At 38.1% G+C, this 27,159-nt stretch overlaps 2 protein-coding genes and 31 non-coding genes across 33 annotated transcripts; 31 read left to right on the top strand and 2 right to left on the bottom strand.

The window, feature by feature from the left end:
- Nucleotides 1–344: 344 nt before the first annotated feature.
- Nucleotides 345–418, top strand: Trnai-aau (transfer RNA isoleucine (anticodon AAU)). The gene has a single exon. It is a non-coding gene; the product is annotated as a tRNA-Ile (tRNA).
- Nucleotides 419–425: 7 nt separating this feature from the next.
- On the top strand, nt 426–498 carry Trnaf-gaa (transfer RNA phenylalanine (anticodon GAA)). The gene has a single exon. It is a non-coding gene; the product is annotated as a tRNA-Phe (tRNA).
- Nucleotides 499–891: 393 nt separating this feature from the next.
- Nucleotides 892–965, top strand: Trnai-aau (transfer RNA isoleucine (anticodon AAU)). Its single transcript has one exon. It is a non-coding gene; the product is annotated as a tRNA-Ile (tRNA).
- A 7-nt stretch (nt 966–972) lies between these two features.
- On the top strand, nt 973–1,045 carry Trnaf-gaa (transfer RNA phenylalanine (anticodon GAA)). The gene has a single exon. It is a non-coding gene; the product is annotated as a tRNA-Phe (tRNA).
- Nucleotides 1,046–1,443: 398 nt separating this feature from the next.
- Nucleotides 1,444–1,517, top strand: Trnai-aau (transfer RNA isoleucine (anticodon AAU)). The gene has a single exon. It is a non-coding gene; the product is annotated as a tRNA-Ile (tRNA).
- A 7-nt stretch (nt 1,518–1,524) lies between these two features.
- On the top strand, nt 1,525–1,597 carry Trnaf-gaa (transfer RNA phenylalanine (anticodon GAA)). Its single transcript has one exon. It is a non-coding gene; the product is annotated as a tRNA-Phe (tRNA).
- A 407-nt stretch (nt 1,598–2,004) lies between these two features.
- Nucleotides 2,005–2,078, top strand: Trnai-aau (transfer RNA isoleucine (anticodon AAU)). The gene has a single exon. It is a non-coding gene; the product is annotated as a tRNA-Ile (tRNA).
- Nucleotides 2,079–2,566: 488 nt separating this feature from the next.
- On the top strand, nt 2,567–2,640 carry Trnai-aau (transfer RNA isoleucine (anticodon AAU)). Its single transcript has one exon. It is a non-coding gene; the product is annotated as a tRNA-Ile (tRNA).
- A 7-nt stretch (nt 2,641–2,647) lies between these two features.
- Trnaf-gaa (transfer RNA phenylalanine (anticodon GAA)) lies at nt 2,648–2,720 on the top strand. The gene has a single exon. It is a non-coding gene; the product is annotated as a tRNA-Phe (tRNA).
- A 394-nt stretch (nt 2,721–3,114) lies between these two features.
- On the top strand, nt 3,115–3,188 carry Trnai-aau (transfer RNA isoleucine (anticodon AAU)). The gene has a single exon. It is a non-coding gene; the product is annotated as a tRNA-Ile (tRNA).
- A 7-nt stretch (nt 3,189–3,195) lies between these two features.
- Trnaf-gaa (transfer RNA phenylalanine (anticodon GAA)) lies at nt 3,196–3,268 on the top strand. The gene has a single exon. It is a non-coding gene; the product is annotated as a tRNA-Phe (tRNA).
- Nucleotides 3,269–3,666: 398 nt separating this feature from the next.
- Nucleotides 3,667–3,740, top strand: Trnai-aau (transfer RNA isoleucine (anticodon AAU)). Its single transcript has one exon. It is a non-coding gene; the product is annotated as a tRNA-Ile (tRNA).
- Nucleotides 3,741–3,747: 7 nt separating this feature from the next.
- Nucleotides 3,748–3,820, top strand: Trnaf-gaa (transfer RNA phenylalanine (anticodon GAA)). Its single transcript has one exon. It is a non-coding gene; the product is annotated as a tRNA-Phe (tRNA).
- Nucleotides 3,821–4,227: 407 nt separating this feature from the next.
- On the top strand, nt 4,228–4,301 carry Trnai-aau (transfer RNA isoleucine (anticodon AAU)). The gene has a single exon. It is a non-coding gene; the product is annotated as a tRNA-Ile (tRNA).
- Nucleotides 4,302–4,308: 7 nt separating this feature from the next.
- Nucleotides 4,309–4,381, top strand: Trnaf-gaa (transfer RNA phenylalanine (anticodon GAA)). The gene has a single exon. It is a non-coding gene; the product is annotated as a tRNA-Phe (tRNA).
- A 489-nt stretch (nt 4,382–4,870) lies between these two features.
- Nucleotides 4,871–4,943, top strand: Trnaf-gaa (transfer RNA phenylalanine (anticodon GAA)). The gene has a single exon. It is a non-coding gene; the product is annotated as a tRNA-Phe (tRNA).
- Nucleotides 4,944–5,351: 408 nt separating this feature from the next.
- On the top strand, nt 5,352–5,425 carry Trnai-aau (transfer RNA isoleucine (anticodon AAU)). Its single transcript has one exon. It is a non-coding gene; the product is annotated as a tRNA-Ile (tRNA).
- Nucleotides 5,426–5,432: 7 nt separating this feature from the next.
- Nucleotides 5,433–5,505, top strand: Trnaf-gaa (transfer RNA phenylalanine (anticodon GAA)). Its single transcript has one exon. It is a non-coding gene; the product is annotated as a tRNA-Phe (tRNA).
- Nucleotides 5,506–5,912: 407 nt separating this feature from the next.
- On the top strand, nt 5,913–5,986 carry Trnai-aau (transfer RNA isoleucine (anticodon AAU)). The gene has a single exon. It is a non-coding gene; the product is annotated as a tRNA-Ile (tRNA).
- Nucleotides 5,987–5,993: 7 nt separating this feature from the next.
- On the top strand, nt 5,994–6,066 carry Trnaf-gaa (transfer RNA phenylalanine (anticodon GAA)). The gene has a single exon. It is a non-coding gene; the product is annotated as a tRNA-Phe (tRNA).
- Nucleotides 6,067–6,555: 489 nt separating this feature from the next.
- On the top strand, nt 6,556–6,628 carry Trnaf-gaa (transfer RNA phenylalanine (anticodon GAA)). Its single transcript has one exon. It is a non-coding gene; the product is annotated as a tRNA-Phe (tRNA).
- A 408-nt stretch (nt 6,629–7,036) lies between these two features.
- Nucleotides 7,037–7,110, top strand: Trnai-aau (transfer RNA isoleucine (anticodon AAU)). The gene has a single exon. It is a non-coding gene; the product is annotated as a tRNA-Ile (tRNA).
- A 7-nt stretch (nt 7,111–7,117) lies between these two features.
- Trnaf-gaa (transfer RNA phenylalanine (anticodon GAA)) lies at nt 7,118–7,190 on the top strand. The gene has a single exon. It is a non-coding gene; the product is annotated as a tRNA-Phe (tRNA).
- Nucleotides 7,191–7,583: 393 nt separating this feature from the next.
- Trnai-aau (transfer RNA isoleucine (anticodon AAU)) lies at nt 7,584–7,657 on the top strand. The gene has a single exon. It is a non-coding gene; the product is annotated as a tRNA-Ile (tRNA).
- Nucleotides 7,658–7,664: 7 nt separating this feature from the next.
- Trnaf-gaa (transfer RNA phenylalanine (anticodon GAA)) lies at nt 7,665–7,737 on the top strand. The gene has a single exon. It is a non-coding gene; the product is annotated as a tRNA-Phe (tRNA).
- Nucleotides 7,738–8,131: 394 nt separating this feature from the next.
- Nucleotides 8,132–8,205, top strand: Trnai-aau (transfer RNA isoleucine (anticodon AAU)). The gene has a single exon. It is a non-coding gene; the product is annotated as a tRNA-Ile (tRNA).
- Nucleotides 8,206–8,212: 7 nt separating this feature from the next.
- Nucleotides 8,213–8,285, top strand: Trnaf-gaa (transfer RNA phenylalanine (anticodon GAA)). Its single transcript has one exon. It is a non-coding gene; the product is annotated as a tRNA-Phe (tRNA).
- Nucleotides 8,286–8,689: 404 nt separating this feature from the next.
- Nucleotides 8,690–8,763, top strand: Trnai-aau (transfer RNA isoleucine (anticodon AAU)). The gene has a single exon. It is a non-coding gene; the product is annotated as a tRNA-Ile (tRNA).
- Nucleotides 8,764–9,328: 565 nt separating this feature from the next.
- On the top strand, nt 9,329–9,401 carry Trnaf-gaa (transfer RNA phenylalanine (anticodon GAA)). Its single transcript has one exon. It is a non-coding gene; the product is annotated as a tRNA-Phe (tRNA).
- Nucleotides 9,402–10,609: 1,208 nt separating this feature from the next.
- Trnai-aau (transfer RNA isoleucine (anticodon AAU)) lies at nt 10,610–10,683 on the top strand. Its single transcript has one exon. It is a non-coding gene; the product is annotated as a tRNA-Ile (tRNA).
- A 7-nt stretch (nt 10,684–10,690) lies between these two features.
- On the top strand, nt 10,691–10,763 carry Trnaf-gaa (transfer RNA phenylalanine (anticodon GAA)). The gene has a single exon. It is a non-coding gene; the product is annotated as a tRNA-Phe (tRNA).
- Nucleotides 10,764–12,218: 1,455 nt separating this feature from the next.
- LOC145213598 (eukaryotic translation initiation factor 3 subunit L-like) lies at nt 12,219–22,722 on the bottom strand. Its single transcript, XM_080081945.1, has 15 exons — nt 22,627–22,722; nt 17,295–17,473; nt 17,157–17,236; nt 16,865–16,996; nt 16,719–16,792; nt 16,033–16,113; nt 15,815–15,935; nt 15,579–15,712; nt 15,338–15,517; nt 13,246–13,382; nt 13,032–13,155; nt 12,828–12,974; nt 12,533–12,604; nt 12,394–12,474; nt 12,219–12,329 (listed from the first exon to the last, which is right to left on the bottom strand). The coding sequence occupies exons 1-15, from the start codon at nt 22,657–22,659 to the stop codon at nt 12,300–12,302; spliced, it is 1,605 nt and encodes a 534-aa protein (XP_079938071.1). The 5' UTR covers nt 22,660–22,722; the 3' UTR covers nt 12,219–12,299.
- Nucleotides 22,710–24,234, bottom strand: LOC145213600 (5'-nucleotidase domain-containing protein 1-like). The gene has a single exon (XM_080081946.1). The coding sequence runs from the start codon at nt 24,139–24,141 to the stop codon at nt 22,852–22,854; it is 1,290 nt and encodes a 429-aa protein (XP_079938072.1). The 5' UTR covers nt 24,142–24,234; the 3' UTR covers nt 22,710–22,851.
- Nucleotides 24,235–27,159: the final 2,925 nt, after the last annotated feature.

Raw genomic sequence — 27,159 nt, 5'->3', positions numbered from 1 at the left:
AACGAGAAAGTGCACTGAAAATGTTTACCGACAGATGCAAATTGACTTTACATTAAATCTGTCAGAAAATAGTCTCAGAGAACATTTTGAAAAAAGATTTCTACAACAGTAGGCTACTTGCTTCTCTAGTAGTTATTACTTCTCTAATTTGACTTCCATCGCATTGCCTATTTTTCACCAAAACAAACCTGGTGTGATTCAGGTTTGAGAATACTTACATTTTTTGTTTATTAGCTGAATTTCAATTTCTGTCGGCTTCGAGGGTTGCGCGGTGTTGGAATCCCGACCAAAAGTGTTCATTGACACTTAATGACAAGGAGATTTGAATTCAATTTACTGCACATGGCCGGTTAGCTCAGTTGGTTAGAGCGTTGTGCTAATAACGCAAATGTCGCGGGTTCGATCCCCGTACTGGCCAGGTTATCGCCTCGATAGCTCAGTCAGGAGAGCGTCAGACTGAAGATCTGAAGGTCCCTGGTTCAATCCCGGGTCGAGGCAACACATCTTTTGCAACATTTTGTAATATTGTTTTCTACATTTGTTGTTCTGTGTTGGTGAGAATCACAACGAGAAAGTACACTGAAAATGTTTACCGACAGATGCAAATTGACTTTACATTAAATCTGTCAGAAAATAGTCTCAGAGAACATTTTGAAAAAAGATTTCTACAACAGTACTTGCTTCTCTACTTCTCTAATTTGACTTCCGTCGCATTGCCTATTTTTCACCAAAACAAACCTGGTGTGATTCAGGTTTGAGAATACTTACATTTTTTGTTTATTAGCTGAATTTCAATTTCTGTCGGCTTCGAGGGTTGCACGGTGTTGGAATCCCGACCAAAAGTTTTCATTGACACTTGACAAGGAGATTTGAATTCAATTTACAGCACATGGCCGGTTAGCTCAGTTGGTTAGAGCGTTGTGCTAATAACGCAAATGTCGCGGGTTCGATCCCCGTACTGGCCAGGTTATCGCCTCGATAGCTCAGTCGGGAGAGCGTCAGACTGAAGATCTGAAGGTCCCTGGTTCAATCCCGGGTCGAGGCAACACATCTTTTGTCATATTTTTTTCTACATTAGTTGTTCTGTGTTGGTGAGAATCACAACGAGAAAGTGCACTGAAAATGTTTACCGACAGATGCAAATTGACTTTACATTAAATCTGTCAGAAAATAGTCTCAGAGAACATTTTGAAAAAAGATTTCTACAACAGTAGGCTACTTGCTTCTCTAGTAGTTATTACTTCTCTAATTTGACTTCCATCGCATTGCCTATTTTTCACCAAAACAAACCTGGTGTGATTCAGGTTTGAGAATACTTACATTTTTTGTTTATTAGCTGAATTTCAATTTCTGTCGGCTTCGAGGGTTGCGCGGTGTTGGAATCCCGACCAAAAGTGTTCATTGACATTTGACAAGGAGATTTGAATTCAATTTACTGCACATGGCCGGTTAGCTCAGTTGGTTAGAGCGTTGTGCTAATAACGCAAATGTCGCGGGTTCGATCCCCGTACTGGCCAGGTTATCGCCTCGATAGCTCAGTCGGGAGAGCGTCAGACTGAAGATCTGAAGGTCCCTGGTTCAATCCCGGGTCGAGGCAACACATCTTTTGCAACATTTTGTAATATTGTTTTCTACATTTGTTGTTCTGTGTTGGTGAGAATCACAACGAGAAAGTACACTGAAAATGTTTACCGACAGATGCAAATTGACTTTACATTAAATCTGTCAGAAAATAGTCTCAGAGAACATTTTGAAAAAAGATTTCTACAACAGTACTTGCTTCTCTAGTAGTTTATTACTTCTCTAATTTGACTTCCATCGCATTGCCTATTTTTCACCAAAACAAACCTGGTGTGATTCAGGTTTGAGAATACTTACATTTTTTGTTTATTAGCTGAATTTCAATTTCTGTCGGCTTCGAGGGTTGCGCGGTGTTGGAATCCCGACCAAAAGTGTTCATTGACACTTAATGACAAGGAGATTTGAATTCAATTTACAGTACATGGCCGGTTAGCTCAGTTGGTTAGAGCGTTGTGCTAATAACGCAAATGTCGCGGGTTCGATCCCCGTACTGGCCAGGTTATCGCCTCGATAGCTCAGTCGGGAGAGTGTCAGACTGAAGATCTGAAGGTCCATGATTCAATCCCGGGTCGAGGTAACACATCTTTTGCAACATTTTGTAATATTTTTTTCTACATTTGTTGTTCTGTGTTGGTGAGAATCACAACGAGAAAGTACACTGAAAATGTTTACCGACAGATGCAAATTGACTTTACATTAAATCTGTCAGAAAATAGTCTCAGAGAACATTTTGAAAAAAGATTTCTACAACAGTAGGCTACTTGCTTCTCTAGTAGTTATTACTTCTCTAATTTGACTTCCGTCGCATTGCCTATTTTTCACCAAAACAAACCTGGTGTGATTCAGGTTTGAGAATACTTACATTTTTTGTTTATTAGCTGAATTTCAATTTCTGTCGGCTTCGAGGGTTGCGCGGTGTTGGAATCCCGACCAAAAGTGTTCATTGACACTTGACAAGGAGATTTGAATTCAATTTACTGCACATGGCCGGTTAGCTCAGTTGGTTAGAGCGTTGTGCTAATAACGCAAATGTCGCGGGTTCGATCCCCGTACTGGCCAGGTTATCGCCTCGATAGCTCAGTCAGGAGAGCGTCAGACTGAAGATCTGAAGGTCCCTGGTTCAATCCCGGGTCGAGGCAACACATCTTTTGCAACATTTTGTAATATTGTTTTCTACATTTGTTGTTCTGTGTTGGTGAGAATCACAACGAGAAAGTGCACTCAAAATGTTTACCGACAGATGCAAATTGACTTTACATTAAATCTGTCAGAAAATAGTCTCAGAGAACATTTTGAAAAAAGATTTCTACAACAGTACTTGCTTCTCTACTTCTCTAATTTGACTTCCGTCGCATTGCCTATTTTTCACCAAAACAAACCTGGTGTGATTCAGGTTTGAGAATACTTACATTTTTTTGTTTATTAGCTGAATTTCAATTTCTGTCGGCTTCGAGGGTTGCACGGTGTTGGAATCCCGACCAAAAGTTTTCATTGACACTTGACAAGGAGATTTGAATTGAATTTACAGCACATGGCCGGTTAGCTCAGTTGGTTAGAGCGTTGTGCTAATAACGCAAATGTCGCGGGTTCGATCCCCGTACTGGCCAGGTTATCGCCTCGATAGCTCAGTCGGGAGAGCGTCAGACTGAAGATCTGAAGGTCCCTGGTTCAATCCCGGGTCGAGGCAACACATCTTTTGTCATATTTTTTTCTACATTAGTTGTTCTGTGTTGGTGAGAATCACAACGAGAAAGTGCACTGAAAATGTTTACCGACAGATGCAAATTGACTTTACATTAAATCTGTCAGAAAATAGTCTCAGAGAACATTTTGAAAAAAGATTTCTACAACAGTAGGCTACTTGCTTCTCTAGTAGTTATTACTTCTCTAATTTGACTTCCATCGCATTGCCTATTTTTCACCAAAACAAACCTGGTGTGATTCAGGTTTGAGAATACTTACATTTTTTGTTTATTAGCTGAATTTCAATTTCTGTCGGCTTCGAGGGTTGCGCGGTGTTGGAATCCCGACCAAAAGTGTTCATTGACATTTGACAAGGAGATTTGAATTCAATTTACTGCACATGGCCGGTTAGCTCAGTTGGTTAGAGCGTTGTGCTAATAACGCAAATGTCGCGGGTTCGATCCCCGTACTGGCCAGGTTATCGCCTCGATAGCTCAGTCGGGAGAGCGTCAGACTGAAGATCTGAAGGTCCCTGGTTCAATCCCGGGTCGAGGCAACACATCTTTTGCAACATTTTGTAATATTGTTTTCTACATTTGTTGTTCTGTGTTGGTGAGAATCACAACGAGAAAGTACACTGAAAATGTTTACCGACAGATGCAAATTGACTTTACAGTAAATCTGTCAGAAAATAGTCTCAGAGAACATTTTGAAAAAAGATTTCTACAACAGTAATTGCTTCTCTAGTAGTTTATTACTTCTCTAATTTGACTTCCATCGCATTGCCTATTTTTCACCAAAACAAACCTGGTGTGATTCAGGTTTGAGAATACTTACATTTTTTGTTTATTAGCTGAATTTCAATTTCTGTCGGCTTCGAGGGTTGCGCGGTGTTGGAATCCCGACCAAAAGTGTTCATTGACACTTAATGACAAGGAGATTTGAATTGAATTGACAGTACATGGCCGGTTAGCTCAGTTGGTTAGAGCGTTGTGCTAATAACGCAAATGTCGCGGGTTCGATCCCCGTACTGGCCAGGTTATCGCCTCGATAGCTCAGTCGGGAGAGCGTCAGACTGAAGATCTGAAGGTCCCTGGTTCAATCCCGGGTCGAGGCAACACGACTTTTGCAACATTTTGTAATATTTTTTTCTACATTTGTTGTTCTGTGTTGGTGAGAATCACAACGAGAAAGTACACTGAAAATGTTTACCGACAGATGCAAATTGACTTTACATTAAATCTGTCAGAAAATAGTCTCAGAGAACATTTTGAAAAAAGATTTCTACAACAGTAGGCTACTTGCTTCTCTAGTAGTTATTACTTCTCTAATTTGACTTCCGTCGCATTGCCTATTTTTCACCAAAACAAACCTGGTGTGATTCAGGTTTGAGAATACTTACATTTTTTGTTTATTAGCTGAATTTCAATTTCTGTCGGCTTCGAGGGTTGCGCGGTGTTGGAATCCCGACCAAAAGTGTTCATTGACACTTGACAAGGAGATTTGAATTCAATTTACAGCACATGGCCGGTTAGCTCAGTTGGTTAGAGCGTTGTGCTAATAACGCAAATGTCGCGGGTTCCATCCCCGTACTGGCCAGGTTATCGCCTCGATAGCTCAGTCGGGAGAGCGTCAGACTGAAGATCTGAAGGTCCCTGGTTCAATCCCGGGTCGAGGCAACACATCTTTTGCAACATTTTGTAATATTTTTTTCTACATTTGTTGTTCTGTGTTGGAGAGAATCACAACGAGAAAGTACACTGAAAATGTTTACCGACAGATGCAAATTGACTTTACATTAAATCTGTCAGAAAATAGTCTCAGAGAACATTTTGAAAAAAGATTTCTACAACAGTAGGCTACTTGCTTCTCTAGTAGTTATTACTTCTCTAATTTGACTTCCATCGCATTGCCTATTTTTCACCAAAACAAACCTGGTGTGATTCAGGTTTGAGAATACTTACATTTTTTGTTTATTAGCTGAATTTCAATTTCTGTCGGCTTCGAGGGTTGCGCGGTGTTGGAATCCCGACCAAAAGTGTTCATTGACATTTGACAAGGAGATTTGAATTCAATTTACTGCACATGGCCGGTTAGCTCAGTTGGTTAGAGCGTTGTGCTAATAACGCAAATGTCGCGGGTTCGATCCCCGTACTGGCCAGGTTATCGCCTCGATAGCTCAGTCGGGAGAGCGTCAGACTGAAGATCTGAAGGTCCCTGGTTCAATCCCGGGTCGAGGCAACACATCTTTTGCAACATTTTGTAATATTGTTTTCTACATTTGTTGTTCTGTGTTGGTGAGAATCACAACGAGAAAGTACACTGAAAATGTTTACCGACAGATGCAAATTGACTTTACATTAAATCTGTCAGAAAATAGTCTCAGAGAACATTTTGAAAAAAGATTTCTACAACAGTAATTGCTTCTCTAGTAGTTTATTACTTCTCTAATTTGACTTCCATCGCATTGCCTATTTTTCACCAAAACAAACCTGGTGTGATTCAGGTTTGAGAATACTTACATTTTTTGTTTATTAGCTGAATTTCAATTTCTGTCGGCTTCGAGGGTTGCGCGGTGTTGGAATCCCGACCAAAAGTGTTCATTGACACTTAATGACAAGGAGATTTGAATTGAATTGACAGTACATGGCCGGTTAGCTCAGTTGGTTAGAGCGTTGTGCTAATAACGCAAATGTCGCGGGTTCGATCCCCGTACTGGCCAGGTTATCGCCTCGATAGCTCAGTCGGGAGAGCGTCAGACTGAAGATCTGAAGGTCCCTGGTTCAATCCCGGGTCGAGGCAACACGACTTTTGCAACATTTTGTAATATTTTTTTCTACATTTGTTGTTCTGTGTTGGTGAGAATCACAACGAGAAAGTACACTGAAAATGTTTACCGACAGATGCAAATTGACTTTACATTAAATCTGTCAGAAAATAGTCTCAGAGAACATTTTGAAAAAAGATTTCTACAACAGTAGGCTACTTGCTTCTCTAGTAGTTATTACTTCTCTAATTTGACTTCCGTCGCATTGCCTATTTTTCACCAAAACAAACCTGGTGTGATTCAGGTTTGAGAATACTTACATTTTTTGTTTATTAGCTGAATTTCAATTTCTGTCGGCTTCGAGGGTTGCGCGGTGTTGGAATCCCGACCAAAAGTGTTCATTGACACTTGACAAGGAGATTTGAATTCAATTTACAGCACATGGCCGGTTAGCTCAGTTGGTTAGAGCGTTGTGCTAATAACGCAAATGTCGCGGGTTCCATCCCCGTACTGGCCAGGTTATCGCCTCGATAGCTCAGTCGGGAGAGCGTCAGACTGAAGATCTGAAGGTCCCTGGTTCAATCCCGGGTCGAGGCAACACATCTTTTGCAACATTTTGTAATATTTTTTTCTACATTTGTTGTTCTGTGTTGGAGAGAATCACAACGAGAAAGTACACTGAAAATGTTTACCGACAGATGCAAATTGACTTTACATTAAATCTGTCAGAAAATAGTCTCAGAGAACATTTTGAAAAAAGATTTCTACAACAGTAGGCTACTTGCTTCTCTAGTAGTTATTACTTCTCTAATTTGACTTCCATCGCATTGCCTATTTTTCACCAAAACAAACCTGGTGTGATTCAGGTTTGAGAATACTTACATTTTTTGTTTATTAGCTGAATTTAAATTTCTGTCGGCTTCGAGGGTTGCGCGGTGTTGGAATCCCGACCAAAAGTGTTCATTGACACTTGACAAGGAGATTTGAATTCAATTTACTGCACATGGCCGGTTAGCTCAGTTGGTTAGAGCGTTGTGCTAATAACGTAAATGTCGCGGGTTCGATCCCCGTACTGGCCAGGTTATCGCCTCGATAGCTCAGTCAGGAGAGCGTCAGACTGAAGATCTGAAGGTCCCTGGTTCAATCCCGGGTCGAGGCAACACATCTTTTGCAACATTTTGTAATATTGTTTTCTACATTTGTTGTTCTGTGTTGGTGAGAATCACAACGAGAAAGTACACTGAAAATGTTTACCGACAGATGCAAATTGACTTTACATTAAATCTGTCAGAAAATAGTCTCAGAGAACATTTTGAAAAAAGATTTCTACAACAGTACTTGCTTCTCTACTTCTCTAATTTGACTTCCGTCGCATTGCCTATTTTTCACCAAAACAAACCTGGTGTGATTCAGGTTTGAGAATACTTACATTTTTTGTTTATTAGCTGAATTTCAATTTCTGTCGGCTTCGAGGGTTGCACGGTGTTGGAATCCCGACCAAAAGTGTTCATTGACACTTGACAAGGAGATTTGAATTGAATTTACAGCACATGGCCGGTTAGCTCAGTTGGTTAGAGCGTTGTGCTAATAACGCAAATGTCGCGGGTTCGATCCCCGTACTGGCCAGGTTATCGCCTCGATAGCTCAGTCGGGAGAGCGTCAGACTGAAGATCTGAAGGTCCCTGGTTCAATCCCGGGTCGAGGCAACACATCTTTTGTCATATTTTTTTCTACATTTGTTGTTCTGTGTTGGTGAGAATCACAACGAGAAAGTGCACTGAAAATGTTTACCGACAGATGCAAATTGACTTTACATTAAATCTGTCAGAAAATAGTCTCAGAGAACATTTTGAAAAAAGATTTCTACAACAGTAATTGCTTCTCTAGTAGTTTATTACTTCTCTAATTTGACTTCCATCGCATTGCCTATTTTTCACCAAAACAAACCTGGTGTGATTCAGGTTTGAGAATACTTACATTTTTTGTTTATTAGCTGAATTTCAATTTCTGTCGGCTTCGAGGGTTGCGCGGTGTTGGAATACCGACCAAAAGTGTTCATTGACACTTGACAAGGAGATTTGAATTCAATTTACAGCACATGGCCGGTTAGCTCAGTTGGTTAGAGCGTTGTGCTAATAACGCAAATGTCGCGGGTTCGATCCCCGTACTGGCCAGGTTATCGCCTCGATAGCTCAGTCGGGAGAGCGTCAGACTGAAGATCTGAAGGTCCCTGGTTCAATCCCGGGTCGAGGCAACACATCTTTTGCAACATTTTGTAATATTTTTTTCTACATTTGTTGTTCTGTGTTGGTGAGAATCACAACGAGAAAGTACACTGAAAATGTTTACCGACAGATGCAAATTGACTTTACATTAAATCTGTCAGAAAATAGTCTCAGAGAACATTTTGAAAAAAGATTTCTACAACAGTACTTGCTTCTCTAGTAGTTTCTTACTTCTCTAATTTGACTTCCGTCGCATTGCCTATTTTTCACCAAAACAAACCTGGTGTGATTCAGGTTTGAGAATACTTACATTTTTTGTTTATTAGCTGAATTTCAATTTCTGTCGGCTTCGAGGGTTGCGCGGTGTTGGAATCCCGACCAAAAGTGTTCATTGACACTTGACAAGGAGATTTGAATTGAATTTACAGCACATGGCCGGTTAGCTCAGTTGGTTAGAGCGTTGTGCTAATAACGCAAATGTCGCGGGTTCGATCCCCGTACTGGCCAGGTTATCGCCTCGATAGCTCAGTCGGGAGAGCGTCAGACTGAAGATCTGAAGGTCCATGATTCAATGCCGCGTCGAGGCAACACATCTTTTGCAACATTTTGTAATATTTTTTTCTACATTTGTTGTTCTGTGTTGGTGAGAATCACAACGAGAAAGTACACTAAAAATGTTTACCGACAGATGCAAATTGACTTTACATTAAATCTGTCAGAAAATAGTCTCAGAGAACATTTTGAAAACAGATTTCTACAACAGTACTTGCTTCTCTAGTAGTTTATTACTTCTCTAATTTGACTTCCGTCGCATTGCCTATTTTTCACCAAAACAAACCTGGTGTGATTCAGGTTTGAGAATACTTACATTTTTTGTTTATTAGCTGAATTTCAATTTCTGTCGGCTTCGAGGGTTGCGCGGTGTTGGAATCCCGACCAAAAGTGTTCATTGACACTTGACAAGGAGATTTGAATTCAATTTACTGCACATGGCCGGTTAGCTCAGTTGGTTAGAGCGTTGTGCTAATAACGCAAATGTCGCGGGTTCCATCCCCGTACTGGCCAGGTTATCGCCTCGATAGCTCAGTCGGGAGAGCGCCAGACTGAAGATCTGAAGGTCCCTGGTTCAATCCCGGGTCGAGGCAACACATCTTTTGCAACATTTTGTAATATTTTTTTCTACATTTGTTGTTCTGTGTTGGAGAGAATCACAACGAGAAAGTACACTGAAAATGTTTACCGACAGATGCAAATTGACTTTACATTAAATCTGTCAGAAAATAGTCTCAGAGAACATTTTGAAAAAAGATTTCTACAACAGTACTTGTGTAATGAGCGCGTACGCACATTGTTATTTTCTTTGTTTTATTCCTGCACTGGTAATAATATTGTTTCATAAGTTTGTTACTTTATTTTCACAGTTGTTTTCCTAATGATTTTTCACACTCTTTGTTTTAATGTACCTTGTTTTCAGAATGTTGTTAATATTTGTTTATATTTTGACAATATTTACCACGCACATTTTTCATAATGTTTATCACTCACACTTTTATTTAACGTTATATTTGTTTGTATTTGCGTTTTCACGTTATGTATTCACACGTTTTAATGTACCGCTACATTCGCTTCCTTTATCAATTGTCTCGCACCAATGATTTGGACGTCGACGTGTCGCACCTGTACGTTGTAATTGGACGCAGAGATCACGTGACTTTGTGCCTGCCGTGCTTCGTTTTAGATTTGAGGCGGTTCTCGCTTGGGCCTCGTGTGGTACGCTGTGTTGTGACTTGTAAGTGCAGTGAAAAAACGTGGTAGCGCTGGATTTTGTATTGTATCGTATTGTGTTGAAACGTTGAAAGGCGCTCGTTATTTAGTGTTATCGCCTTTTATATATTTTATTAAACTTGTTTTAGTTGAGGCCCTTTTCGGTGTGACCATCTCAACTTTGGTTTTAGCGGTAAGCCGTTAGTGCAGGGTGACCTGGTTTTTACCAATTTAGGGGCGGTGATCCCGCTATATTTGTGGTCAGGGTTGGGTAAGCTAGTTTTATTTTGTAAAAGATAACTTTCTCGCCTTTCCCCAAAATCTTAGGCCAAATTGGGGATCACCTAACTAATTTCGGTTACACTTGCTTCTCTAGTAGTTTCTTACTTCTCTAATTTGACTTCCGTCGCATTGCCTATTTTTCACCAAAACAAACCTGGTGTGATTCAGGTTTGAGAATACTTACATTTTTTGTTTATTAGCTGAATTTCAATTTCTGTCGGCTTCGAGGGTTGCGCGGTGTTGGAATCCCGACCAAAAGTGTTCATTGACACTTGACAAGGAGATTTGAATTGAATTTACTGCACATGGCCGGTTAGCTCAGTTGGTTAGAGCGTTGTGCTAATAACGCAAATGTCGCGGGTTCGATCCCCGTGCTGGCCAGGTTATCGCCTCGATAGCTCAGTCGGGAGAGCGTCAGACTGAAGATCTGAACGTCCCTGGTTCAATCCCGGGTCGAGGCAACACATCTTTTGCAACATTTTGTAATATTTTTTTCTACATTTGTTGTTCTGTGTTGGTGAGAATCACAACGAGAAAGTACACTGAAAATGTTTACCGACAGATGCAAATTGACTTTACATTAAATCTGTCAGAAAATAGTCTGAGAGAACATTTTGAAAAAAGATTTCTACAACAGTACTTGCTTCTCTAGTAGTTTCTTACTTCTCTAATTTGACTTCCGTCGCATTGCCTATTTTTCACCAAAACAAACCTGGTGTGATTCAGGTTTGAGAATACTTACATTTTTTGTTTATTAGCTGAATTTCAATTTCTGTCGGCTCCGAGGGTTGCGCGGTGTTGGAATCCCGACCAAAAGTGTTCATTGACACTTGACAAGGCGATTTGAATTGAATTGACAGTACATGGCCGGTTAGATCAGTTGGTTAGAGCGTTGTGCTAATAACGCGTCGCATTGCCTATTTTTCACCAAAACAAACCTGGTGTGATTCAGGTTTGAGAATACTTACATTTTTTGTTGATTAGCTGAATTTAAATTTCTGTCGGCTTCGAAGGTTGCGCGGTGTTGGAATCCCGACCAAAAGTGTTCATTGACACTTGACAAGGAGATTTGAATTGAATTGACAGTACATGGCCGGTTAGATCAGTTGGTTAGAGCGTTGTGCTAATAACGCAAATGTCGGGGCTTCGATCCCCGTACTGGCCAGGTTAGAGAATCCTTACATTTTTTGTTCATTAGCTGAATTTAAATTTCTGTCGGCTTCGAGAATTGCGCAGTGTTCAAATCCCGGCCAAAAGTGTTCGTTATTTTGACTGTCGCGATTTCTCAACGGTTCAAAACAAAGACATTAAACATAAAGATCTCTCTTGAAAGTTGGCTTTGACAAAGAGATTTGAATTCAATCTAGAGTACATGGCCGATTAGAGAGCATTGTGCTAATAACGCAAATCACATTTAGATTGCGGTTAACAAAGTAAGTGCCACACACTTCTGTAATAAAATGTAGCAACTGACAGGCATTATAAGCTTCGCAACTGTTAAACAACACAAATATTTACTTTTTGCAAAATATATTAAACATTTAAAATCGACATTTTACCAACCTGTTAAAACGATGTCTTTAATTATGTTTTAATTATATTCCTGTGGTTCGGAAATATGCAACCGGTGGGTCACAAAAATTTTTCCATGCTAATTTTATTTCAATTTTTTATTCATTCGGTAAGTTTTAACGTGACCTAAAAAACTGGAATGAAACTTAGATTCTCTTTCTACACAAACTAATGTAAAATGGAATTGCCACCTTTTCTGCTTTTACATGTCAACTTTCTACATAAATAAATGATGAATTTGGAACGTATTTTATTTAACATTTACCCAAATCCACCAGCTTAAATCATGGAAAGTCTGTCTGTCACATTGCCAAACGTTCTGCAGACACTATTGATTTCAAAAACATATTTCACAACTTTTATTCAGTTTTCTTTCCACCGTGATTTGCTTCGGACAAACACAAACTTCACAAAAACGTGAAATCTTATTTCAGAAGTTTGATACTTCTGTTTAACTGTAAATGAAAATAAACGTTTTTTCTTAAGTCATACAATTACTTATTTTCTGTCATAACTTACTTCTTCAAACTTGTGAATTTGTTTGATAAAATAATCAGCATATCCACGTTCAATTTTGGTGTCTGCAATGTGCACCATGTCCTGTAAGACAAACAAATCTTAAAATTGCCCTTTGCTGCAAAATCCAAGTGTGAATTACCCCATCAATATAAAAGTCAACTTCCAACCTCCCCTCTTGATCTTTGTCCACTCTAGCATTTTTCATTTTATGCTGGTAAACATTGTAGGTTAATCACAATCACAGTATTTTCAGCAATTGTAACATTAATAATAAACAAAATACATACATATCTATAAAGCACAGCTGACTAATGCCTTTCTGTTATTTAGCTGGCAAAGCATAAAAGGTTTCAAATTTTTATGGTCATTGAAGGTCCATGTCATTATATGTTTTTTATTTGTTACTTTTACCAAGTTTATTTTTTTAAACCTACTTTAAGGCACACAAGTTGTGCAGTAAATTCATCCACATCCATATCTAAAAATTCAGCTAGTTTCAAAACAGGCATTGTAGCATACAGCTTGAGATAACTACGGATAGTTGGTAGCTGAGCCTGCTGTTCAACCTCTTCCAAAAATACCTACACATGTTTCAGAAATATTAGTTGATGCAAAAAATATACCTTTCCCAAAATTACTTTGCACTGATGCAACATTGGTTCTTTGTGGGAGTTCAATGGACCAGCATCAAAATTAGGAGCAACTGGTGAAAGGAACTTCGGACAACCAAAGGAAAATGCTTCCTCAAAAGCAACCTTTTCTCTGCAAAAATCAGCACAATGTAACAATAACTTGGAATACAATTTGAAAAAATGTATTGTGTATATTAATCCAAAAGTGGAGAAACCATACCCTTTCTGCATTCTTTGCCATTTATCTTGGCCTACTTTTTCACGCATCATTTGTGACAAAGATTCATCAATTCGCACCGGGTACAATGTACTGCACAGAGCCAAGAGATTAAACATTTGATCAGTTTGTTTGTTAATCTGTAATCAGTAAAGTGTTGTTAATAAAAAAATAGAATAATAGTTTTCCTATATATTGCCAGTTTATATATACTACATCATATTTAACGATGTATCACATATACCATTTAATATATTTATAATGGATATATATTTGGCACCTACATTTCATTGGTTCCCTATCTTTTTCCTGGCACTTTATAACATAATTGTTTCTGCAAGCATAATCTAATGGGTCCCCACACATGTGCATATGCGATTTGGTTACAGTAAAAATAGGGCACAATCATTGTTAAACTGGAATAGTGGTTTTCCTACATATTCCATTTTACAGAAACTGATCCATATTTACGCACCATTCATTATAATTGTAAGGGATATATATTTGATGGATACATTCAGTATGGCACCAATATTTTTGTGGCCTGTTATAACATAATTGTTTTTGCAAGCAAAAACCAATGGGTCCTCACACACACATATATTTTGAATTCGTAACAGGATGAATGGCGCAATAAACTACTCAAGTAAACTTGTGTAGGAGATTTTTATAAATTAACGACAACTAATTTCATCAAATGTTATTTAGGGGCAAAATTTTTTTCCGTGGCTGGGGTCAATGCAAAGCTCCAGACAACAGAGGTTAGCGTCGATTTTTCACGGTTTCATTTCAGTCAGCGATCATTGTCTCGCGGTGTGCGAATGTTGTTAGATAGAGATATGGCGCCGATTGCGGCAGGAGGGGCCTGTCGTTAACTGCCATAAGACGCAGAACTGCGTGATACAACAATTGCATAACTAACGTTTTTAAATGATCTACAAACATATCTTAATTCACAGTGCAAAAAGACTGCCTGATAGCACGTCCAGTTATGCGTGAGGCCGAGATATTCGCTTTTCGCGCCCAATTGGGCTTTTTTTCGACATGGAGCTGAGCGTTGTTTTCACGAGGTGGAAAATGGATGAGTCCAACTTTTTAAACTTTTAACAAAGTTTCAACATTTTTTTCCCTTAATAGCCATTTGTTTAGTGAATTATGATCTTTAATCCACACAGAGCGTTCCTGGCGCCGTTAAGTTTCTAAATCCAACAATACGATTGCTTAGCTGGGCTTTTTATGTCCAAAACCTGTTCTGAAACAGTTTTATTAACGCTTTCAGTTTAAGAAGTCACGTTACACAGGTGTAACAAATCGTGCTGCGTTGTCGCTCTGCGTTTCGAAACACGAATAAGTTGACCTACATTAACTTTTACAGCGCAATATAACTAACATCGTAACATCTTAATTCCAACCAGTGAGAAAATGGTCAAGTGACGACTGTGTTCATGCGTGAAGCAGAGGCATTTTTTCCATGCGCCACTATCGTCAATCACTCCCATTGCGTCAGCTGTGCACTGAGCGAGCACAAATTTGACAAACGACAGCATGTAAAAACATATTTGGGGCTGTAAGAGTAATTACTGAGCCGATTGCACTGAAATTTTTAACAGCCAACAAGGAGCACCCTATCCACAGCTGTTTGAAATTTCAGCAGGTTAAGTCTTGTATTTCTGACCTCATTAACATGTGAACAAACAAACAAATATTTGGGGGTAAAGGGGTGAAAATGGATATATACAACTTCAAGTTACAAAATACTTTAAAATACGCTGCAATGTACCAATCAAAAAAGTATGAAACTCCAGAATCATCTGCTTTAGCAAGTACAGCCGTTTTAAAAAAATCACGTTTTGGGGGGCTGTGGGTGAACCGAGGGATCAAACCGGGTCAAAATTCACATGGACCATCTTTAGACCAATATCTATAATGTGTGTAAATTTGAAAAAGTTTGAACCATTCTTTCTTGACTAAAACGTGGGAACAAATCCGCGTTCGCCGGAAAAAAAGAAAAAAAATATAGACAAAAACAATATGTGTCCCCTTCAGGGAAGGGGACCCATAATAAACATTATCCACACCATAGTTAAACACATACCATGTCCATCTTGTACTGACTGGATCGCTGTAGAGCAGTGTTTTTAGTTCTCTGGATATATGTCAGTATGCTAGAAAATGTGTCAATTGCAGCTTGATACCGTCTCATCATCATATATGCAAAACCAACATAGTAGTAGGTGGTAATCTGACACTCTGGGACTCTGGAATATACTGTACTCTACCAAAGATATGGAAGGAGTTTCACAATAAAAATCGATGTAGTTTATTGTAAGATTTACCCTTTTTGTAATGTTGATATTATCCAGAACAGACAGAGCCTGATAGTAATCACCCAGTAAACTATGAAGCCGAAGAAGACCAATTAAACTGAAGTACCCCAACATTTTGTACAATGAGCATCTTCCAAACATGCCTGAAACCAAAGCAAAAGTTATTTTATTTTTCAAACTTGCCTAAAAATCAAACTTGTTTGAGCTAAAGCAAAAAACACGATTTCCACAATGCAAGTTTATACCTGCAACCCTTGCAATAGACTCCTGATCCAAACCTTTGTTGTAGGCATCTAACTGTTCATTAATTTTAGATTTATCCACTAAAGAGTGTAGGACATTTAAAACACTGTGGATGTTCCAAATCTGTAAAATAAATTATGTCATTAAAAATGAATCAACATGTCATATCAAGAAACAAGCAGTAAGACTTGTATAGCAGTGTCACAATCAAACCACACACTTTAGGATTGTTTCGAAGAATTTCAATTTCATCAGCAGTCTTTTTGCTTAGCTTGCATCGATACTGAGTAAATGCTTGAAACTGAAACATAACATCATCTGTGACAATAGTTACACAGACATAAATTTGAACATTGGAGGGTTTGGTGTTGCAATATTGCCTTTCAACTTGCATTTTGATCAAATAACTTATATACAATTTACAAACAAATCAAGACTATATTTACATATTATTGATGAACTTTGTGATCACCATTTTTCTTTGTAAGCACAATTGGGGTAATCAAAATTCAATTTACAAAGCTTTTTCTAAATAAAACTTTCTTTTCAAAAAAAGTTTATAGGCAATACCAAACTGAAAGTACCAAGCCTCATGTTATGTTTTAACGCATGGACTGTTTGTCCCACTTACAATAAATATACATTAGTTACCTAATGTTAATTGAGTCGAGTCCCTATCTTTTAGTGGCAGTTTACAACATAGTTGTTGTTGAAATCAGACACAAATATGGTTCCCACAAATGTTTATGTGCAAGTTGGTCAAAAAAATAATAAAATAAAACATGGCATGAATCAGCAGACATTAAAAGTACAGTGAAAAAACTCTTTCGAATAAAAAATGTATTGATGAAAACAACGTTTACAGAAAAGTTTTGGGAGTGTGTTAATTTACAATATACTACTTACTTGATATACAAACTCATCAATAATATCCCATAACCACTGATTTGGAAGTTGGAGTGTAACTGGTGACTCAGCATCTTTTTTTATGATACAAAAGATTATATATATTTTATATCGTTTAAAACAAAATTCAAAAAGTGTTGGCTCACTTAAAATGTAGTTGAACAAATCACAATAGTTGTAATAAGACTTGAACCTCTGCTCTTGTGTGGGGCCATTTTGCATTCTTGCATAAATATGTCGAAAGTAGAGTTCTTTGTAAAGTATCAGAAACTCTGGATCTAAGTGGTAATTTCAAAATTCGCGGTCAACATTTTTAAACACAAGTGAAAAAAGCATTTCTCTCTATATTTTATCATTTCTCTCTCAACCATTCTATTTTACTTAAAAAAGAAATGATTAAATTAAAATTAGACTACAAACAATTGTATTAAATCACACCATGGCCTATAATATGAAGAATAGAATCGCCATCAGGCCAAGCTTCTGTGGAGTAAAAACGTTCTGTCAATGAATTCCATCTGGAAATAAAGAAAAATGAAAAACATGTGTTTAATAGACAAAATAAAACTTCTATACCCGTTTTCATAGTAGTTTTCAATTTCATAGATGTTTTGTTCACTAATTGCCTTCTGGAAGAACTGCAGGTACTTCAGAACAGGTTCAGGAACCGATTGTCTATGTCTCTCATATTCCAAATCCCTTGTTGGATCACCAGTGTGCCCAAGCTGATCAACCGGTATTCCACCACTGTCATACTGTGAACAATGCAAAATATGTTTTATCAAGTTTTAAAAACAAAACTACATTTGCCATTCTGTACATGCTATTATCCATTTTATCAAGGTAATATGGATCATACTATTCTATAATGTGCTTCTCAGCTACTAACATTTTTAACATATTAACTGTAGGTCATACTACAATGTCACTGTAGAACTAGGGTTGGGACCCCGAAAAATTCCTGGATTGAAGCCTAGCTTATAACATTTAATGGATGTGTGTATTTGTTAAATTAAAGAAAAGCTTGCAACAACTAGCATCCCTAGACATCTGTTTAATGTGTAAAAACGTCATGCTAAAATATTGCGTGCTGCCCACATGTATTGTAGTGAAAAAAAAGGAGTAAATAGTGGCAAAATAAAGTAAAACGCAACAATCGGCAAATTTTCTTGCAAGCTGTCCAAATTTAATTTAATTTAAACACTGTTAAAAAATTCACATATTTTAGGAGCCAGTGGGGTAAATCGGGGCTGCAGGGTTAAACACAACAATTAACGACTTAAAATAGTGTGTTCCATAAACTAAATTTCATTCAATTCTGACATTGTTAAAAAATTCACTTATTTTAGGGGGCTGGTGGGGTAAATGTGGAGGCTAAAGGGTGGAACACAACAAATCGACACCTATCAATGGCATATTCTACAAGCTGTTAATCAACAACATTTGCCTGACATGTACAAAACAAAAGTATCATTTAATCACTTTTAAGATATAAAACCTTTGCTAAAACTGAAAATACGCATGCTAACTTAATAAAACCACATAGCATTACTGCGCTGATGTCTAATCATCAATAAGACTGCCTTGTCTGTTTATGCGTCGAGCAGCGATTTTCCACTATGCATTAAATCTCAGCAATTGTAAACCAGTAAATTACTCCCTTGGGCTTCCCAGTGTACAGATATTATGGGCTGTAATGGTAACCATTTGGCTATTGAGCCAAAATTTTGAACACTAAATCAGTAACCCACTACAAAAAAAATTTTTTAATTTCAGCACATACGGGCTTGTATTTCTGACCTAAAGGACTGGAAAAACTAAAATCGCTTTTTTTAGGTTAAATGGGTGAATCCAATTAAAAGATAAAAAATACTTTAGAATACCTTACATTGCACCAACCAATAAAGCATAAAACTCCTAGATCATGTACTTTGGTCAGTACAGCCATTTTAGAAATTTTTCATTTTGGGGGTTTGTGGGTGAACCCTTGGGTCATTTGGGGTCAAACTTTAGGAGGATCAAATATGGATAAATAACTAACATCTCTTTCTTGACCAATTGCGTATAACAGGTGTGGCCAACACGTCAATCGCGATCGACTGGGCGATCGTCTGCTTTTGACTGGTCAATCGCACTAAATTCTCCACTACTAATCAAAAGCTTATTAATTGAAAAACAAATTAAAAATATAAAACAGCACTTCTGACATTTTGACACAACACTCAATTGTGCAATGAGACAATAATTATGTAAATGTCACTTTGTTTGTTGCGTAACAATTGTTATTTTGGCACCACGATAGGTCGTAACAACTACAATGTTTGTCAAGTCACAACTTGGGTGTTTATCAGTTGCAATTGATTGGGGAGATTTAAAAGCTCCCTCTGACCATTTTGATGAAAAATATGTACATATGCGAAGTTTTAATGTTGTAAGAACTAGATGATGCTTGACACTAAAACTCATGTCTATAAATATGTGGTAATTATCAGTCAAACCTCATGCTGAAATTTGCGTTATTGCTTTATGTTAGTGGCAGCCTAAATTACTGCAGATCAGTCGATCGTGTACAATTGAGAAAATTTTCATCGATCTTAATGTGTAACAAGTTGGCCACCCCTGGCGTATAACAAACCAGCGTTAGACGGAAAAACTAAAACTAATTATTTTGGGGTTAAAGGGGTGAATCCAATTAACAGTTATAAAATACTTTAGAATACCTTACTTTGCACCAACCAATAACGTATGAAACTCCTAGATTATGTACTTTGGTCCGTACAACCATTTACAAAAATACGTTTTGGGGGTCTGTGGGTGAACCCTTGGGTCATTCGGGGTCAAACTTCAGGAGGATCAAATATGGATAAATAACTGACATCTGTGTAAATTTGAAGCACTCTTTCTTGACCAAATGCATATCACAAACCAGCGTTAGACAGAAAAAAGAAAAAAAAATACCTTCAGGGAAAGGGACCCATAATTTGCTGTATACAGCTCTATGTAAAGTAGCACAGGTAACTAAGGAGATAACTAGAAGGGTGGCTTAGCACATATTGCCCTTGCATATACACTATAACCTATTTTGAAACATAAATATATTTCCTATGCTTATTTTGTATTAGGTCCCATATTAGCCATCGTCTTTTATAACTTTAGTCGTTTCTGCAGGCAAAAACTCATGGGTCCCCACACATGCAAAGTTGAAAATAATGCAATTCAAGAGATAACCATGAGAAAGTCTGGTGTTGTAAGGTAAAACACAGTGATCGGCACTGGGCTTAAATAATAATACCATGTAGAACACAAACTATAAAATTAGATTCACCCCAAGTATTGTTTGAAGTATGTCCTATTTAACGTTTTAAAAAACTGACCCATTTTAGGGGGCTAGTAGGGCAACTAATTGGGTTCGACACACAAACTAAAAAATATATAAAAATCACAATGACTCAGTCAATAGTACTGCAAAATTTCAGCCCAATCCGCCAATGTTTAAAATTTCGACCACTAGAGGTGTTTTGAGCAACAACCGTTAATGTTTCTCACGACATAGGGCTGATAACAAGCCCCTAACTGCCATGGCACAAAAACGACCACCAAGCAACATACAACTGGTTGCCCTTGTAACAGTATTGCTCCAAAGAAATCTTTCGTTTGTGGTGCCCAGTAACATACAAATACGTTTTACACTTTAGGGGCTTGTGGGGTAAATGTTAGGACTACAGGGTTGAACACAACAATCGACAACTAAATGGCATACTATACAAGAAATCCAAATTTCAGCCAATTCTGACACTGTTTAAAACCTCACCCATTTTAGGGGGCTAGCGGGGTAAATACTGGGGTTATCAACAAAAACAAAGTGGGATGCACATCTACATAACTATATCTACCATCTGTGTAAATTTCAGCCAAATCCATCAAACATTTGATGGAAAAACGAGTCAGACAAACTTCGGAGGAAAAATACCCATTTTAGGGGGCTAGCGGGGTAAATACTGGGGTTATCAACAAAAACAAAGTGGGATGCACATCTACACTAGAAGGGTGGCTTAGCACATATTGCCCTTGCACATACACTATAGCATATTTTGAAACATTAATATATTTCCTACACTTATTTATATTGGGTCCTATATTAGCCATCGTCTTTTATAACCTTGGTTGTTTCTGCAAGCAAAAACTCATGGGTCCCCACACATGCAAAGTTGTAGATAATGCATTTCAATAGATAACAATGAGTAAGTAGGATAACTAAAACTGCAAAATTTCAGTCCAATCTGCCAACGTTTAAAATTTCAACCACTAGAGGTGTTTTGAGGAACAACTGTTAATGTTTCTGACGTCAAAGGGCTGTTAACAACCCCCGAACTGCAATGACGCAATAACGATAATTGGCATACTTTACAAGCTATCCAAATTTTAGCCAATTCTGACATTGTTTATAAACTCACCCATTTTAGGGGGCTAGTGGGGTAAATACTAGGGTTATCTGGACAAACAAAGTGGGATGCACATCTACATAACTATATCTACCACCTGTATAAGTTTCAGCCACATCCATCAAGCATTTGATGGCAAAACGAGTCAGACAAACTTCGGGGAAAAAACCATTTTAGGGGGCTAGCGGGGTAAATACTGGGGTTATCAACAAAAACAAAGTGGGATGCACATCTACATAACTACATCTACCATCTGTGTCAATTTCAGCCGAATCCATCAAACATTTGATAGAAAAACAAGTCGGACAAACTTCGGGGGAAAATACCCATTTTAAGGGGCTAGCGGGGTGAATACTGGGGTTATCAACAAAAACAAAGTGGGATGCACATCTACATAACTACATCTACCATCTGTATAAGTTTCAGCCACTTCCATCAAGCATTTGATGGAAAAACGAGTCAGACAAACTTCGGGAAAAAAAAAAGATTTTAGGGGGCTAGCGGGGTAAATACTGGGGTTATCAACAAAAACCAAGTGGAATGCACATCTACATAACTACATCTACCGTCTGTGTAAATTTCAGCTGAATCCATCAAACATTTGATAGAAAAACGAGTCGGACAAACTTCGGGGGAAAATACCCATTTTAGGGGGCTAGCGGGGTAAATACTGGGGTTATCAACAAAAACAAAATGGGATGCACATCTACATAACTTCATCTACCATCTGTGTATATTTCAGCCCAATCCATCAAACATTTGATGGAAAAACGAGTCGGACAAACTTCGGGGAAAAAATACCCATTTTAGGGGGCTAGCGGGGTAAATACTGGGGTTATGAACAAAAACAAAGTGGGATGCACATCTACATAACTACATCTACCATCTGTGTAAATTTCATCCAAATCCATCAAGGATTTGATGGAAAAACGAGTCGGACAAACTTTGGGGAGAAGAAAAGTGAAAGAAAAAAACAGAAAAAAAAAACAAACATTTTGAGTAAAATCAATATGTGTCCCCTTCAGGGAAGGGGACCCATAATAAAATAATGATGCTAGTTGCAATGGTTTCTATTGACATTGAAAAGCTCATTTGGTGGCACACCTACACAAAAAATTATATCTTCATTAAGTATGCTTTCAGTTCATGAAAATATGTGTTCAACACAATGCCGAGTATGGGACTGTGTTGTGAAGCTAAAAACATCATAAAATTTACTTTTAAGTGGAATCGCAGGAAATCTCGATCCCTCGATTTTTAAATTTAGTCCAAAAATATAAAACAAAACTTATTGATGTTTAAAAATAGTTTTGTTGAAGAAGTTTTTACACAAATATGTTTCTGCAATCCAGCGTTAAAAAGCTTTTGTTTTTAGGCTTGGTATAATTGAGGACTTTTATCTATACGTATAACAGAGAAATTTTGGTTTAGTATCACAAAGCAAGTAATAATATATATATTCATACCTTTTCTGGGTAGTCTTGCTCAGTTTTAAACATTTTAAATCAAATCTTTTGTTTAAATTTAATGTATTTATGGTGATAACGAGCTGTGAAATAAAAGCATTTATCAGTTCACATGAAAAATGTGAATCACGAGCATTCAAAGCTAAATATTAATAGCATTTCACATAGGTCCTATCAAAAATAAGAAAAAATCATTTTATGCAACTTCATTTGTATAATAATTGCTCATTTGCAGAAAATATCTGGCATGCCAGGATGAAAACCATTTGTACATTGTGCATGAGAAAAAGTAGAAAAACTAAGTGAACTGTTTTGCAATGCTACATACTCCACCGATGGTACAGCAATGGTGGCAAAAGAGGAAACTATGCAGCCAAACAGTGAAGACATTGGTCCATTTTTTTGACAATTCAATATCGGACCCCATAAGTCTGAAAATAAAAGAGATTTTTCATCATCATGCAAAATGTTAATAGCCTGGTCATGTATGCGCAAAGCATCCATAACATACACAGTGTTCCAAGACCAATGTTTTTTTGCTGGGACAATATCACTCCTTAAGCTATCACCAAAGTATGTGATTTTAGGACAGGGTTTCCCAGTTATATCCTTTAACAAATCCATTAAGTCTTTACAGTTGCCCTGTGAATACCATCCCCCCTTTTCCAACTTGTTGACATTTTCTTTTTCCCTTAATGTTTCGGTGTCAACTTTTCTGAAAGGATGGGTTTCCATGAAAAATCTCGGCTTTTTGGCTTTTGAAATCACCACATCAAACAAGTTTCTCCAATCATGTCCAAGACAATAAGACATGACAAATTGTGCATAATCACAATGAGATGATGTTAGCAAAAACAAAACTTTTCCATTTCCCTTTAGGTCATTTAGCCACAATTTAACTGCAGTAGGGCACTTTTTTAAGTATTTTTCTGGATTCTTTTTTACTGCTTCAAAAAAATGGCTTGTTCCCTTTTCATATGAATCTGGATGCCATGAATGATTTAAAGCAATATTAAAGTCTTGAAGCATTTCCTTGTAGTCCTGTAATGTGTTTGGACACCGGTCTATAACTTTGTCTCCCAAAACATTTTCTTTAAGTCGTGACAACAATGTCAAGTATGATATATCAAAGTTGTTATCATTCATGTGATACAAACTTGGTACACTGAGGCATCCTTCTTGCACTTGTTCAAACAAATCCCATTTTCTGTTAGGATAAAAGTGGGCAATTTCTTTGTCAGTCAAAAACTTTAATCCCAAACGAGAATGTTCAATGTAACCGTCTTTATCTAGTTTAAGCAAAATTCCATGTCTTACATCAAATATTAGACCACCACCATAAGCAAGATCTTCATCCAACACTGGCAATAACAAGTTCTCTGAATATTTGCTATCATTGACCATATGCTTGGCAATGGCTTGATGACACAACTCGGTTTGCGCAGGCAAATCGTAACAGCACAAAGTGTGATCCATATCAAAACCCAAAACATCACAGCTGGCAAGTTGTAACATATCGAATTTTTCAGCAGCTTGTTTTAACTAACCTGCAATACTGTTCAAACCCATTAAACATAAAATGACCAACAGGGCAGGTCTAGCATTAACTTTCATTTAAAACCAAAAAAGAATTGTGTAACAGATAAGTCTGGTTAATCGCATAACCAATTTGACAAACCTTTTTATGTGATTAACCAGATTATGCAATTTATATGAACAATTTTCCCCAGGATTGATTTCAATCGCTATGCAGTTTATTTATTATGCCAACTACCATGCTACTAGAAAGGTGGCTTTACTATATTTGCAATTTATGTATACTGCATTGTATTTATTGTTTATCCACAAACATAGAGGTTATGCACACACACAGGACATAGTGGTCATGCATGTCCGAGAACTCATCAGGAACAGTTGTGACTCCCACCAGAAAACCTAATTTATTTTTCTCGCATGTTTTTCTCGCAGCAATTTGATGCATGGAATTTCATCAACATTTTTACATAGCCTTATTAACGTCCAAACGAATTTTGACTGTGCACTGTGTGACACCTTTAAATTCGTGATATATGAAAACCTATAAGCGGCTGCTATCTCGCGTATTCTTCAGTGCGCTGTTCTAAAAAAATTACAAATATTACGCATTCTGCTGGTTCGCTTCCGGTTCGGGTCCAACGCCAAACAAACCGGTTCGCGGGTTCGGGTTCAGTTCCGGTTCGACTCCCTGCTTTGAAGCACTGGTGCAGGTACTAACTTTGCCGTTACACTGGGCAAATGTCCTAAACATCGCAACCAACGCTCAAAAAGGGGTGACATTAAAACGCTGAATTGGCGGGACGGGCGGGACGTCGTGAAAACCGCTGAATATCGGGTTAAATTGCTGACGGTTAGTGCTATTAAGGTTGGGATAAGGTTTTATAATAGAAAATCATTAAAAATAATTCCGCCGGATACATTCCGTGACCGAGGGAAACATTCAGCGGCCGAGGGAAACATTCAGCGGCCGAGGGAGACTTCCCGCCCAAGCATTTTTGCTGAATGTCCAGTATGGCAGCTGCACACCCGAGACTATTTTTTTTCAAGTTTGATTGCACACTTGAACAACCCCTCGGAAAAAGCCTTCGACGAAAATTTTCTATTGTTTTCTTGCGTTATTGACAAAACATTATTTAGAGGCGCTAAATAACTTCTGTTTTCCAGATTAGTTACATTAGTTAACCAGTGGCGCAATTGCATTTGACTGTTATTTTGAGATTTTTTTAAATATTTGTAAATTTTTCTTGATAAGGTGCACACTTGACTGGTTCATGTACACCCTAAAATTTCTTCTTGCACACTTGCACACTTAAAACTTCTTCGTGCACACCCGAGATCTCGGCGAAATGTGCCATAAAATCCAATGTGGCTGAATGTCAGGAAACAGCTGAATAAGTTTTAGGCAGGGACATTTTTTGGGTCTAGTGTACAATTGTACGTACACAGGTTAATGACGTCACAAAATCATGAAATTACGTCACAACATAGTTTAGGTCATATGATGACGTCATGCAAAATTTTGCGTATCTATGACGTCATTAACCCTGTTTTTAACAACATCAAAAAAATTGACGTCACTGATGCGAAGCCTTGCCAACCACTGTTGCAATAAGGTCGAAATAAACTACCGAACAAAAGTTAGGTACAACACCACATTACAAATTAGTGTTGATAAACCAACAAGAGAGCTAGCATTAGACTAAATTGAGAAAATAAGATATTATAAGTTGCAATTAGTGTAAAATAATACTTAATTCACAAATGCTCACAATAATTAACATTACAATCAACAATATTGACCAAAAACAACAAAAAATAATTACGAATCATAATCTTTCTATGGCGCGAGGAATTATGACGATATTGGGTTCCTTTTTTAATGTATTAACACAAAAGGGGATTCCCAAAACACAGCATTAGGAAAAGCAATTCTTATGAGGGAATGTTTGAGAGCCTACATCTCGGCTTTGCGACGAGCTAGCTACAAGCGGGAGCCATCGCAAGAAACCTTAGGGCCCCTACCGTCGATTGATGCACCCCCGGTAGATATGTCACCGGAGGGCGCTGCACAGTGCCCCCTCTCCCAAAGGACCTTTTTTAAAAATGGTAATTGTGACGTCACAAAGTCATTTTTTTGAATTCGAAGTCGGCAAAGACGGTAAAAAATAGATACAAGCCTCAAGAAGGCTGATGAGCAATTTCAAGTCGATCGCTTGATTACTTTTCTCTCAGCAGACAATTTAGTTGAGGCATGTCGGCCTTGTGTAGAGTCGTACGTACCCGTTTGTTACCAAGTGTAGAATCGTACGTAAAAACGGTCATCTTTGAGAGCCTACATCTCGGCTTTGCGACGAGCTAGCTACAAGCGGGAGCCATCGCAAGAAACCTTAGGGCCCCTACCGTCGATTGATGCACCCCCGGTAGATATGTCACCGGAGGGCGCTGCACAGTGCCCCCTCTCCCAAAGGACCTTTTTTAAAAATGGTAATTGTGACGTCACAAAGTCATTTTTTTGAATTCGAAGTCGGCAAAGACGGTAAAAAATAGATACAAGCCTCAAGAAGGCTGATGAGCAATTTCAAGTCGATCGCTTGATTACTTTTCTCTCAGCAGACAATTTAGTTGAGGCATGTCGGCCTTGTGTAGAGTCGTACGTACCCGTTTGTTACCAAGTGTAGAATCGTACGTAAAAACGGTCATCTTTGAGAGCCTACATCTCGGCTTTGCGACGAGCTAGCTACAAGCGGGAGCCATCGCAAGAAACCTTAGGGCCCCTACCGTCGATTGATGCACCCCCGGTAGATATGTCACCGGAGGGCGCTGCACAGTGCCCCCTCTCCCAAAGGACCTTTTTTAAAAATGGTAATTGTGACGTCACAAAGTCATTTTTTTGAATTCGAAGTCGGCAAAGACGGTAAAAAATAGATACAAGCCTCAAGAAGGCTGATGAGCAATTTCAAGTCGATCGCTTGATTACTTTTCTCTCAGCAGACAATT

The sequence above is a fragment of the Phallusia mammillata genome, chromosome 2 (genome assembly GCF_965637545.1).
Source record: "Phallusia mammillata chromosome 2, kaPhaMamm4.hap1.1, whole genome shotgun sequence".
Lineage (NCBI taxonomy): Eukaryota > Metazoa > Chordata > Ascidiacea > Phlebobranchia > Ascidiidae > Phallusia > Phallusia mammillata.
The sequence above is the reverse complement of the archived record's forward strand: the minus strand, read 5'-3'. Positions and strand labels throughout refer to the sequence as shown.